The 12,198-nt window shown below is 39.3% G+C and overlaps 1 protein-coding gene across 1 annotated transcript in view; it reads left to right on the top strand.

The window, feature by feature from the left end:
- The window catches only part of DERA (deoxyribose-phosphate aldolase), a 94,582-nt gene that overhangs the window by 29,506 nt on the left and 52,878 nt on the right, over positions 1-12,198 (top strand). The window contains exons 2-5 of the mRNA XM_045830100.1: positions 5-102; positions 1,225-1,372; positions 2,819-2,914; positions 5,932-6,066. Coding sequence (XP_045686056.1) covers positions 5-102; positions 1,225-1,372; positions 2,819-2,914; positions 5,932-6,066 — 477 coding nt within the window. The remainder of the gene's footprint in view (positions 1-4; positions 103-1,224; positions 1,373-2,818; positions 2,915-5,931; positions 6,067-12,198) is intronic.

Below are 12,198 nucleotides of genomic sequence, written 5' to 3'. Positions count from 1 at the left end.
TTAGACCTCAGCTGGATCTCCAAAGTACAAGTGAATCAACCAGCAGTTCTGAGGCGGGCAGAGCAAATCCAGGCGCGCAGAACCGTGAAAAAAGAGTGGCAAGTAAGGGTTCTTCTCGAACACGCTGTTCCTGTGGTTTACAATGCCTGGGCTCTTCCCTCAAGGCCACAGTATTGAATTTCACTCAAGATGCATCTAAACTTAAAAGATTGCAGCTGTCCATGACTTATTTTAATAATTCATGTAAGATGATGATGGGTGGGAGAAAGATAACACATTTATCCCAACAAGTTAAAAATGTTATCACTCTTGAGTGGCAAAGCCGCAAATGATTTTGAGGCATCTTTATTCATGAGTGCATTAAATGGCATATTTTCTCAACACATTTATTCAGTTTCTTAGACATACCTCCTTCGGATGCCTTCTATTTTAATTTTCCAACCATAATGTCTAAACCTGATGTGCCCACTGTTGAGGCCCTTAGGTGACCTCCTTTGACCATCGTGTTTTCCTGACTATTAATTTTCATAAATAATTTTCAAAATTCAGAAAATGATGTTTTGTGGAGTCCTTGCGGCAAGCACATTCTCCCATGGATACCAACCAAAGACGTGCTGTGCATCACAGGGCTGAAAGGAACTGAGAGTTCATTTTACAAGGGAGGCAAAATGTGATCAAATCCTTTCGGGTGACATCTCACATGTTGTCATCCTTGGAAATATTCTGATTGAAAAGTGAAAAGGAAATTCATCAGAATGAGCTGTGAAATATGAGTATTATTTTAAAAATGGAGTTGGATTACATGGAAACAAACCAAGTTTAAGTTTGGGAGCTTTTTTATAATGCCTCACCTGAGATCCCAGGGCTGGAGGTAGAATGTAAGACAGAAATGCTCTGGTTCCTACCTTGTCCCATCTTGGGGTAGCCAGGAAGGGCTCCCTTGAATGAGATAGAGAAGTCAGGTGTGGGAAAACTTGATTTATTAGGGATGTAAATTTGGACTATGGGAGAGAAAAAAATTAAGGCTCCTCTTCCACCCTCCTATTTTATTCTACATCATGTTCGTGGTGTTGGTTACTGTTGAGCAGTTTGTATCGTAACAGAATGATCAGCCTTGCAGTAGCAGAGATGTCAGATTTTAACATGCATGTCTGTGTATAGTGATTCTCTGCTAACTGGGTTGCAGATTCATTTTAACCTTATTTTTATTTGTTTTCAAACCAGGCTGCTTGGCTTCTGAAAGCTGTTACCTTTATAGATCTTACTACACTTTCAGGCGATGACACCTATTCCAACGTTAAAAGGCTCTGTTATAAAGCCAAGTACCCAATCCGGGAAGATCTCTTAAAAGCTTTAAATATGCACGATAAAGGTATGTTATTGTGAATAATCTGCGGTGTTTACCTTTTTACAATACTGATGACTCAATCTAAGAGGATTTAAGATTCAGCTGCTAAAATGATACCAGCAATAAAATCCACAATAGAATTATGTACATAGACAAATAATTGAGATTTGTCTCTGAAAACAGTAGGGAAAGAATCTGAGTCTTATGTTTAGGTCATTTCTTACCATCATAGATTAAGGTTTCTGGCAGAGAGTTTCTTGGTTTTTCTTTCTGCTTCTTAGGTTTTAGAAATTTTCCATCTAGTGAATCTAAAATACTGATTCTCATCCCCTAGGCACATGTGGAAAAGCCAGTCTCATTACTTAATAATCACATCTCATACATAAAGTATTTTCTGTGAGTAAATGGAATACTTTTGAGAATAAAATGCAAATGGGAAATATTGCATGCTTGTACATGAGGTTAAATCTTTTGAAAAAGTTACATTCACTCTTATAGTATACATGAAAGAACTTACAGCAACTTTCTAGAGTTGCTATAAGTATAGAACCTTAATATTTTAGAAAGGGAGGAGACCTTCGAGAGTTGATCACCTTATTTCTAAATGAGGAAGCCGAGACCTGGAAGGTGAGATGCTATTTCCAAGGAGCCATGGCTCCTTGCCCTGTGACTTGCTGGGCTGGTCTTAGGAGCGAGGGCTTCCCATGAAGGGACCTGTCTGTAGTGAGTGCAACTGGAGGTGTTGCATTTGGCCAGTAATTCATAGATACATTGTAGACCTCAAAAACTCTATAGCTTTTGAAAAATATTTATGATGTTTCTTTTGAGTTGACAGTAAAAACAGCACCTATTAATAGCACTGAACGGTAATGACTTTGGGGGAGCAGGGCTAAAAAATGTAATAATAACTCCATAGGAGTCTTATGTTATTTTTTTTTTAGTGGCTATTTGGTCTTTTAATTTTAATTTTTTAAAAAGCTTACACCTTATATTGGGTGTGCCAGATTTATATTGTATGATTTCTTCCAAAAGAGGGTACCTAGGATTAGTTAAATGTTATTTTGCTATACTACCCTGTAAAGCTCACTTACGTTTTTTTAATTCACTGTCTTACTGCTGTACAACTCTGGATTTTGTTAATTACATGAAGTAAGATATTTTGATTAAGGCAAGACCACCAAGTTTATTATTTAAGAATTTTAAAAAAGTGATGTTATGTTAACTTCAAAGAACAATGCATCCTAATTGTTCTATTATGACCATTAATGATGAGAAATTGATCCATGTTGTAAGGAACTGGAATGGAGTATAGAAAATAAAATCCCTTTCAGTTTTTTGTGACATTGTAGGGGAATTACTGTTTTCCCTACTTTGATTTCTGCCAGTGTTATGTTATAAATAATAATTAAAAGCACATTGTGCCACTTGAACTTCTCATACAGAAGGCTGCTGTGCTTGCTTTCTTCACAGGCATCACCACGGCGGCCGTCTGTGTCTACCCGGCGCGCGTGAGTGATGCGGTGAAAGCGCTGAAAGCTTCGGGCTGTGACATCCCTGTGGCATCAGGTAAGACTGGCGTGGCCTTTGTTGTTGTCTTTCAGCATGTTTCCAGCTCTTCTGCTCAGACGCCTGGGGGCATTATAGTTTTATACCGTTATTTTAATTAGTTTTATGTTTTTGATTGGTTGTGATTATTTATTCTTTTAGTATTTATTAATTACTTCCTAAGTAGCAATTAACGTTTATTGATTAAGTAATTACTAATTCCCTTAAAGGGAATTATATTAATTCCCAAGAATATAGAACTGTTTCCCTGTTCTTAAGAAAACAGTTGTTTTGGAAGAATAGTTAAGTTAAAAAATCATAATGCCAGATATGTAATATTTTATATATATGTAAAAATATGATAATAAGGACATGTGGAAGGTACAGTTGTAACTCTGAGTGGGGACTGATTTATTCTGCAGAGGTTGGTGACACTGAGAGTAAGGGAAGGCTTCATCAAGACTGTAATAACTGCTCTGGGTCTTAATGGGTAAGGAGGAGTTTACAGTATTGATAAGGAATGGCATTTTACATGGAGGAATGAGCATGGGTGCAGGTGCAGAAGCGTGTTCAGGGAACTGCAGATGGTTTACAATTGTTGGATCCTAAGGTGGGACAGAGCAGGGACTGTGGTGTGGGGGGCCTCCACCTGCATACCCGCCCCCCCCACGGATGAGAATAAGTCTACCAAGACATGATCTGCTTGGGAAGGAAAGGTGACCGATCTCTCAAAGGAGAAGGGCCAGGAGCCTGTTGCTCAATGGGGTTTTATTGGGTTTAATTTGCATAGGAGTACAGGGTGTGTAGGTATAGCTAATCAGTCATTGTCAAACAGTAATGATCAAACAATAGATAACATTCAGAGAACTCTGAGGGCTTATTTTGAGTTAGGGTCAGATAGCTAAAGGGCCATAAAACGTTGGGCGAAAAAACTCATTCTGTGCTTGGACCCTTATCATTTAAACTGAGGGTATTAGCAAAGCAGGTTTCATAGGATTTTATGAATTCTTTCTTAGGCCTGATCACTGACTTTTCCAGCACAGGGCCACACCCACTTCTGGCATTGTTTCAGGCTTAAGGCATTATTTCAGGCTTAAGTCAGGTAGGGGAAGTATGGCATCCAAGACATTAAGAGACTTACAGACAGAATGAGGACTCAAGCTATGTCAAAGCCAAGGAGTGAGGGTCCATCACCTCCTTTTTCTACAGCCCCCCAAGTCCTTCCCGAGGGCCCCTTTGCAACCGCGTCTGTCTTAGGTCATCCCTCCTTTGAGGAATCTTACACATCATTGGATAACTGGTCATCCTTTTGGGGCCAAGCAGGGTGAAGTAAAGGGGGGCAGAGGCAGCACCCCTACAAGGAAGATAAGCTTTGTCTTCTTAATGGCCTGTGGTCCCAAAGTCTTTTTACTCAGCCTTAGCCACGGGGGATTACAGCTTTTGAAACCAGGCAGGGCAGTTCCCAACACTGTGGGAGTTGAAGCTGGAGATCTATCGGGAGATCATGCCACAGTGTGGCATTTGGGGAAGGTACTAAAAGGCTTTAAGCAGAGGTGGGCCGATCAACTTTATGATGTACTGAGTTAGGGCATGGTAGTGGACAAATTTGAGAGGGTGAATTAGAATTAGGGAGACCTACCACTGTCCAAGTGGGAGATGATGAGAGCTACCGTAAAGCCTGCAAAATAAAGAAAAGAAGGCATATTCAAGTTATTGGCTCAATGGAGACACTGTAGGACTTGGCATAAAGGAAAGAAAATTCTTTTTAAAGCTTTAATGTGTGTGTGCACGTGTGTGTCTGTCTTTTAGCAGATGGATGGACGATAGAGGTAACAGTAGATTCTACTTTTAAAAGATGTTGGCCCTGAATGGTGTGGCTCAGTGGATTGAGAGCCGGCCTGTGAACCAAAGGGTCACCAGTTCGATTCCCAGTCAGGGCACATGCTTCGGTTGTGAGCCAGGACCCCAGATGGGGGCATGTGAGAGGCAACTGATCAATGTATCTCCTACACATTGATGTTTCTCTCCCATTCTTTCTCCCTCCCTCTCCCCACTCTAAGGCTAGGTGAATAAAATCTTTAGAAATAAAAAGATGTTGGAAGAATATCTTGGTGCTTTAAAAAAGGAGTCTATAATGATCATTAATTTATTTTATCAGAAACACATCAAAGAAATATAATATACAGTATTTATATATAACCTTTGTGAAGATTCCCAAAGTATTTGGCAGCTATACCTTTATTGATGTGAATTTTTCATCAGCCTCTGTCAATTCAGCTTTTCCTCTGTACAACAGAGAAACATGTTTCCCTCTAAGGTAGCAGACCCAAGGCATTTATTAACATCAAGGTAACACAACAAGTTGTCTTCAGACACCAGAATGGAATTAATGATGTGCTTGTAAAAATTGGTAGTATTTTTTCAAAAGTGTAGTTGTATCTTCACTTTCCTTTTATTATTTATATTTGGCCCTGCTCTTCCCAGCTCTTCCCAACTGGCCCTGTTCCAGTTTTCTGGACCAATCAGGTGTTTTTTCTTTATTCTCTTTCCTTTATTTCTATCTCTTTGACTGGTTGTTTTAAGTTAGGCAATGAGAGAAACCTGTATTACACTTCGGTTACAACAGCTAAAATTGTGAATGGTAAATCAAGAATACATTGATGGCCCACTGATCAAGAGTAGGATTCAGAATTAGTGCCCATCAAGGTATGGATACAGCTATTATTTTATGAGCATCAGTGTGATGATAACATTTTAAAATTTCTACTTACTCAGAGCAGCCTCATGAGCATGTCTGAAGCAACTTAATTCCAGGTCTTCTGGAGGATAGAATACTAATGTTTGTCCTAGTGCCGGTACTATGTGAGATTACCTTCTGTTTCTTTGCACTCAACTTTTCAGTGTATGTGTGAAATTCTTAAGTGTCATTAATGCTTTGGTCACTAAATGCTGTTTTTTTTTTTGTCTGAAATTCTTTTTTGAGATACTGACCAGATAAAATTCCTTCTTTTTGTAATTTCCTTCTTATTCTCTACTAGTGGCCACTGGCTTTCCATCTGGACAGACTCATTTAAAAACACGATTAGAAGAGATCAAATTGGCTGTGGAAGATGGAGCTATGGAAATCGACGTGGTAATTAACAGGACCCTGGTACTGACAGGCCAGTGGGAAGGTAGGTACATGTCTATGAAGGAGAGAGACACAGTTCTTTCTTGGCAGATGACGTGGTGGGGATCTGGAAGGAGACAGCATGTTTTAGAAATTATTGGTCCAGATCACAAATGTTTGGATCAGAGGGTGAATCTAGGAGAAATCATGGCTAAGATCACTCATCCTGGTGCCCCTTATAAAGCTTAGAAGTTGCCTACTTACATGAGCTTTTTAGATCTCCTTTTGAGTGCTTAGGTGAATAGTTATTTCCATGCAATAGATTATTAACTTTTATTCTATTCTGTATTGCTTTGTTACTCAATGCAATAATCACTCCAGGCAAGTCTTTTATGCAAAGTTTATTTTAATATGATGGAGGAAATTTGCCTTTTTTATGTTAATCTTTGTGGATTTTTAGAATGTGGAATTATTATAACTGAGCTAAGCCTGTTTGTACTCCAATTTTTGCACATAGCTTCTGTGAATACTATTTTATATTCACCTTTGAGATTCATGACTTATTATCAGACTGATTACAGTAAGACATTGCCCATTCCAGTAACACACTGTTGTTTTTTATAATTAGATAGTAGAGAAATAGGCTTTACCTCTGTCTTAAATATATTTTGTACACTAGAGATCACTGGTAGCTAAAATAAGTAAAAGTTCCTAGTTTTTAAAAAAGTCATTATAAAAAAGTAGTTTAACTAAAAATTCTTAATGCTCTTTGTAGATATGTGAATACCAAATAAAGACATATTTTATTCTAATTATGGAGGTTGTGCCTGATCATTGTTAAAAACAAAAATGCCAATCAATAATAAAGGAAAGCATATGTTCCATATGATCTCTTCCCCCAGAAATAACCCTGCAGTTTACAACTATCCAGACTTTTTTCTTCATCTATATAAACATGCAACTTCCACCCTTTTTACAAGTTTAAATAAAAAGTAATATCATATTTCATGTGTTTTTCCTTAGTCTACTCATTGGACTTGCCAGTATCTCATGACTATCTTTCTGTGACTTATCATCCCATCTCTCTTATTGTCTATAACTCCTAATTCAGTTGTTTACCCATTAAGAATTGCTCGTGGTTGTAGAGTGGCAAAGATTCAGTCAGTGGTTTAAACACTGAGGATTTATTGTCTTACATTAATTCTGGAGGTTACTTCAGGGGTGTTGTGCTGCAGCCTCACAAAATTCTTGGAGAACTGTGCTACTTTTATCTTCTACTTCCAAAGCCTGTGACTTGTACTCATGCTCAAGGGTATTCATTGTCTAAGACAGCTTCTGAATGAAGCTCCAGCCTTTACACTAATCTGCTAGACAACAGGAAAGAAGGGCTTGTCCTATCCCCAAATCTCACACACTTTTGCTTACGTCTCTTTGACCCTAACTCAGCTGCATGGCCATACGTGGCTGCAAGTGAGCTGGAAGATAGAGTCATTTTGCTTAGAATATTAACTACATTCCTGTACATTCTTAATAAGTGAGGGGTGAGCATTTCTGTGCCCAGATGGAAGGGAGTGAGGGAAGTACTGACGGAGGACAGTGGGCCATAATGAGTGAGAGTGGATGTGACAGTAAACTGTTTAACAGCAGAGGAGCGGCTGAAACAAAGCAAAAATATTTAAGTAAAAAGATATATGAAGTTAAAAAGCACAACAGTCTGGACCAGAGATTTCAGCCCCCGAGACTGTCGGCTGTGCCTAGGATGAAGCAATCCAGAATACAAGAGTTCTGAATATTTTGGAAAAAAATATTAGGCTGTTCTCATTGCTATACACTCCCCTCTATATTCATCAATATTTTTAGCCCTTGCCAGGTTTAAATTCTTGAGAGTTCACAAATATCTTTTTGTGCTTTCGATTTTTGTTCCCTTTCTTGTAGTCCGTGTGTGTTTTGGCCAATTGCAATAAGCCCTACAAGGCCTGTTTGAAGGAGATGTCCCTTGTTTCTATATATTAGTTTTGCTTGTCTGCTTTTAGTCACAGATTTCAGTTCAGATTTAAGGCTAGAGTAAGAGAAAACATGAGTAAGCATAGTATTTAAGGCAGATCTGGAAATACACTCTGTGTGATTCAGTTGGATGAAAAACTATATGCCCTAATTTGTATCTTTTATAAATAATCTTTTCTTTGTTTTTTTTGCTGTGGTATGTGGTATAAATGTAAAGTATTTGGATATTATAACTGCAGCTGCTACAGATAGTCTTATACCTGTCTTTTCTTGGACACATACACTCATTTCTTTTGGGTATTTTACCTAGGAATGGAATTGCTGGGTCACAGGGTAGCCGTTAACTTTTTGAGAACTGGTAGAGTTAGAAATGTTTTTTGTAGGTTATATATTGGTTAGGGCGCGCTATGCTGCAAATAAGCCTCATAATTTATGGTTTAAGTTATCAAGTCTCTTGTGGCTCAAACAAGTCTGCCAGAGGTCAGGTAAGTTTCCAGGGCAGCTGTATCTCCTGTGGTCACTCAGCGATCCAAGCTGCTTCAATCCTGTGGCCCTGCCATGTTGACGTGAGGCCTCTGCAGAAAGCAGAGAGCTCATACCTCTCTCTTAAGGCTTTGGTCAGGGAGTGGCACGTGTCACTTCTGCTCACAGGCACTTGGTCTCAACACATGTCCTTGCCTCACTTGGAGAAATCTGAAAGTACAGTCTTCTGGGTACCAAGAAGGAAAGGAGAAACAAATATTGGTGAGTTTATGTCTACCACACTTCACATACCTGGTACTGCCTCCGTTCTAGTGTCATATGGAAGTGAACGTTTGTCCAGGTGTTAAATTCTAGAAAGTTAATATTTTCTTTGGACTCTTGAAGTCATTTCTCCAGGGTCTTTTAGCTTCCATTTTACTTTGCCATTGTGATTCCTTGTGTTTTTCTCTTTAGAAGTTTTTAGGGTTTTCTCTATCTTCGTATTCAGACATTTCACAATGGTGTGCCTTGGTGTGAATATTTTACATTTTTACTTTTCATCATTATGCTTTTGCACTACTTGCTGGAAGATTTTGTCAACTTTACTTCAAATTATTTTATTGACTTAAAAATTATTTCTACTTTTATATTTGTAATTTGCATGAGGTTTTTCTTGTTTATTTTATTTTTATTACATTATGTTGTTTTATGGATGCAATGTCTGTTAATACATTTTTTTAAAGCTTAAAAACATTATAGATATAGAAGTATAGTTTATATTGTACCCTGTGCTTTTTTCTCCAGAGTACCAATAAGTAGGAAAATAAAATACAGTAGGAAATGGATTTTGATGTAATTGGCAATTCATTAATGAACTCAGAATGGTTGTTTTTAAGAACTGGTAATTTCCCAATAATGGGCATTCATGCAAAATATAATAACACAACTTTGTCCTACATCATACTTTTCTATTAACCCTTTTTTATGGTGCTAATAACCTCTTGACCCAAAACAAATTGAAAAGGAATGTTTAATACTAGAAATTTAATTCTAAATAAAAATAAGCATGACTTAGGGTTTTTTCCACTGCAGTATTGTGTCTTACTTTCGGTTCTCAATTTGATTACATATTGTATTTTTCAGTTTCATGTTTTAATATAAGCTGTTTATTAAAATATGAGTCTAAAATGGATTTTTTGGAATTTGCTGATGGAAATGTCTGTCGGGCTATTACACATTCAAATGGAGGTGCTTCTCCTCTGTGCACTGAGGTATGTAGGATGCTGGCTGAAGACAGAAAGAACCCCACCTTTCAAATCTGATATTCAGGGTACATCTCAACCATTTCTTGTGGTCACAAAGATCCACAGTTCGGGCTGTGAACTCAAGGAAGAGACTGGAGGAGGCTCATATTCCTCTTCAAGTCTTTGTGGTGATGATTTAAAATCTCTACTTTTCTCAGACTTTTAAGTCTTCCGCCCACCTTGAGGCTCCTTCATTCTTAGCAAACGACCTACCTGCTACTTCTCAGAGAAGATAGAAGACGTTAGACAGGAACTCCCTCAAGGTCCTCGAGTCAGATCTGCTTCTTCCTTTTCTTCCTGTTGAGTCCAGTGCCTCTGCTGTGCCATGGCTCCCATTTCCCTCCACGTTTTCAGAGGCCTCGCTCCATTTTTTGGCCATTTTCCCCTCCCTGTATCTTCAGCCTCTCTCTACATGCTCATTCCGATCAGTATCTAAACCTATGTTAGCTGTTATTCACTAAAAAACCCCCACATACCAACATTCCCCTTCATCCCCGTCTAAATTTCCCTTTCTGTTCTCCCACAATAGCTAAAATTTTTTGAGTTTACTTATTTCTTTTGAAGCCGTTCTAACCAAGATACCAATGAGCTCTCCTTTCACTATGCCTAGGTGATACTCTTTGTTGTTTGTTTATCTTTGCTGTTCTGCAGCGTGGGACAGAATGGGCATTCCCCCCTTTTGGAAACACCCTGTTGTCATGGTTTTGGCGATTGTAGGTCCTTGAACCGCCCCCCCCTCCCCCCCGCACCGCCCCAGGGATTCTGGTTCTGTCCAGTTTACAAGCTTCCCCACCTCCCCGAGTGTCGAGTGTCGGTGGTCCTCGGATCCTGTCCTGGCAAGCTCTGAAACTTCCCCTCCAGCTCTGCACATTCCCCCTTGGAAAGCTCACTTCTTCACTGAATTTGGCTACATTCCTTTTGCCGAAGACTGCCAACCCTCTGAAATGTCGGAACCCACGGCTCTCTGACTCCACGACTCATTTTCCATTTCTCTGCTAAACTATGTTGCTTTTCATCCATCATTTTCACGCAAGCAGACATTCAAAATCAGTGAATCTTTACCCAGTCAGAGAATCTAATAACCATTTCAGAAAAAAAATTTTTAAGTATGTACATTTGTCTGATTTAAACACATTCTATTAAGTGCAATTTGATTTCAGCACTGTTGTATCCATGATTGTACTATACTGGAACACCGCGATTCTCTCAGGGGCTGAAATCTCCGAGAGGACTTGCCCCATACCTAGTGCGCCAGACTGCTGTGCTTTCTGACTTCTGTGTCTTTTCTTGTAAACATTTTTGGTATTGTTGCTTTTGCCTGGTCCTTTGCCCCTAAGCTTTTCACTGTCACATCCTATTTCTCTCATGGCCGACTGTCCTCCCCTGTCAGTACTTCCCTCAGTCCTGTCCATCTGGGCCCAGAACTGCCCACCCTTACCTTACAGCTCGGGACAGTGGTTTTCCCTGGATAGGGTGTGGGATGCGTTGCTGGGTCTCCACATTACCTGACGGACATGTTTTTTAAGGAACTTTCAATTTTATTTTTCAATCACAGTTGACATTCAATATTATTTTGTATTAGTTTCAGGTGGACAGCATAGTGATTAGACAATCTGTACTTTACAAAGTGTTCACCCCGATATTGCCAGTTCCCATCTGGTACCATACATAGTTGTTACAATGTTATTGACTATATTCCCTAAGCTGTATTTTACATCCCGGTGACTATTTGTAACTACCAATTTGTACTTCTTAATCCCTTCACGTTTTTCACCCAGTCCCCCACCTTCACTCACCCCTGGCAACCATCAGTCTGTTCTCTGGGTCTGTGACTGACAGACATTCTCAAATCACTTGCCCCAGCTCCTCCTCTCAGAGATTCTTGCACCCTCCCCACCGGCTATGTGTAATTTCGGAATTGGGCGTTGGGGATGAGGGAAGAACGGCTCCTATACCGTGAAATTGCTCCAGGTGGTTTTGATTCCACCCCAGTCCCCACTGTGACCATCCTGTAGTTTGTGGAGAAGCACTAACTTGGAACATTTTTTTCACTTCTAGTTCTTGGTTCCACACACTTTAGGTGCAGGATAATTGCTGTGCTGTTGAATGTGCATATTGATTAATTAGTACATATTGTATTGTCCATGTATTTCTATTTAGTTAGCCTGACTCTGCAGTTGGCTGTAACAGAGGTGGCTTAAGGAATAAAGTGTTGCTCTGGTGAGTTTAGACACAAAGTGCATCAGCTTCTATGATCTTTCCTAAGATCATAGGAAATGATCTGTTATCTCTCGGGCAAGTTACTGCTCTGTGTCTTCTGTTCCTTCTGTAAAGTAGCAATTATGGCATCTACTTCACAGGGCTATACTAGGGATTAAATGAGGTACTGAGTGTAAATTGATCATCCTGTTGCTTAGCCCAGATGA

This window comes from Phyllostomus hastatus, unplaced genomic scaffold, assembly GCF_019186645.2.
Source record: "Phyllostomus hastatus isolate PE091 unplaced genomic scaffold, TTU_PhHast_1.1 phas_scaffold_93, whole genome shotgun sequence".
NCBI classification, from domain to species: domain Eukaryota; kingdom Metazoa; phylum Chordata; class Mammalia; order Chiroptera; family Phyllostomidae; genus Phyllostomus; species Phyllostomus hastatus.
This window is presented reverse-complemented; position numbering and strand designations above follow the sequence as displayed.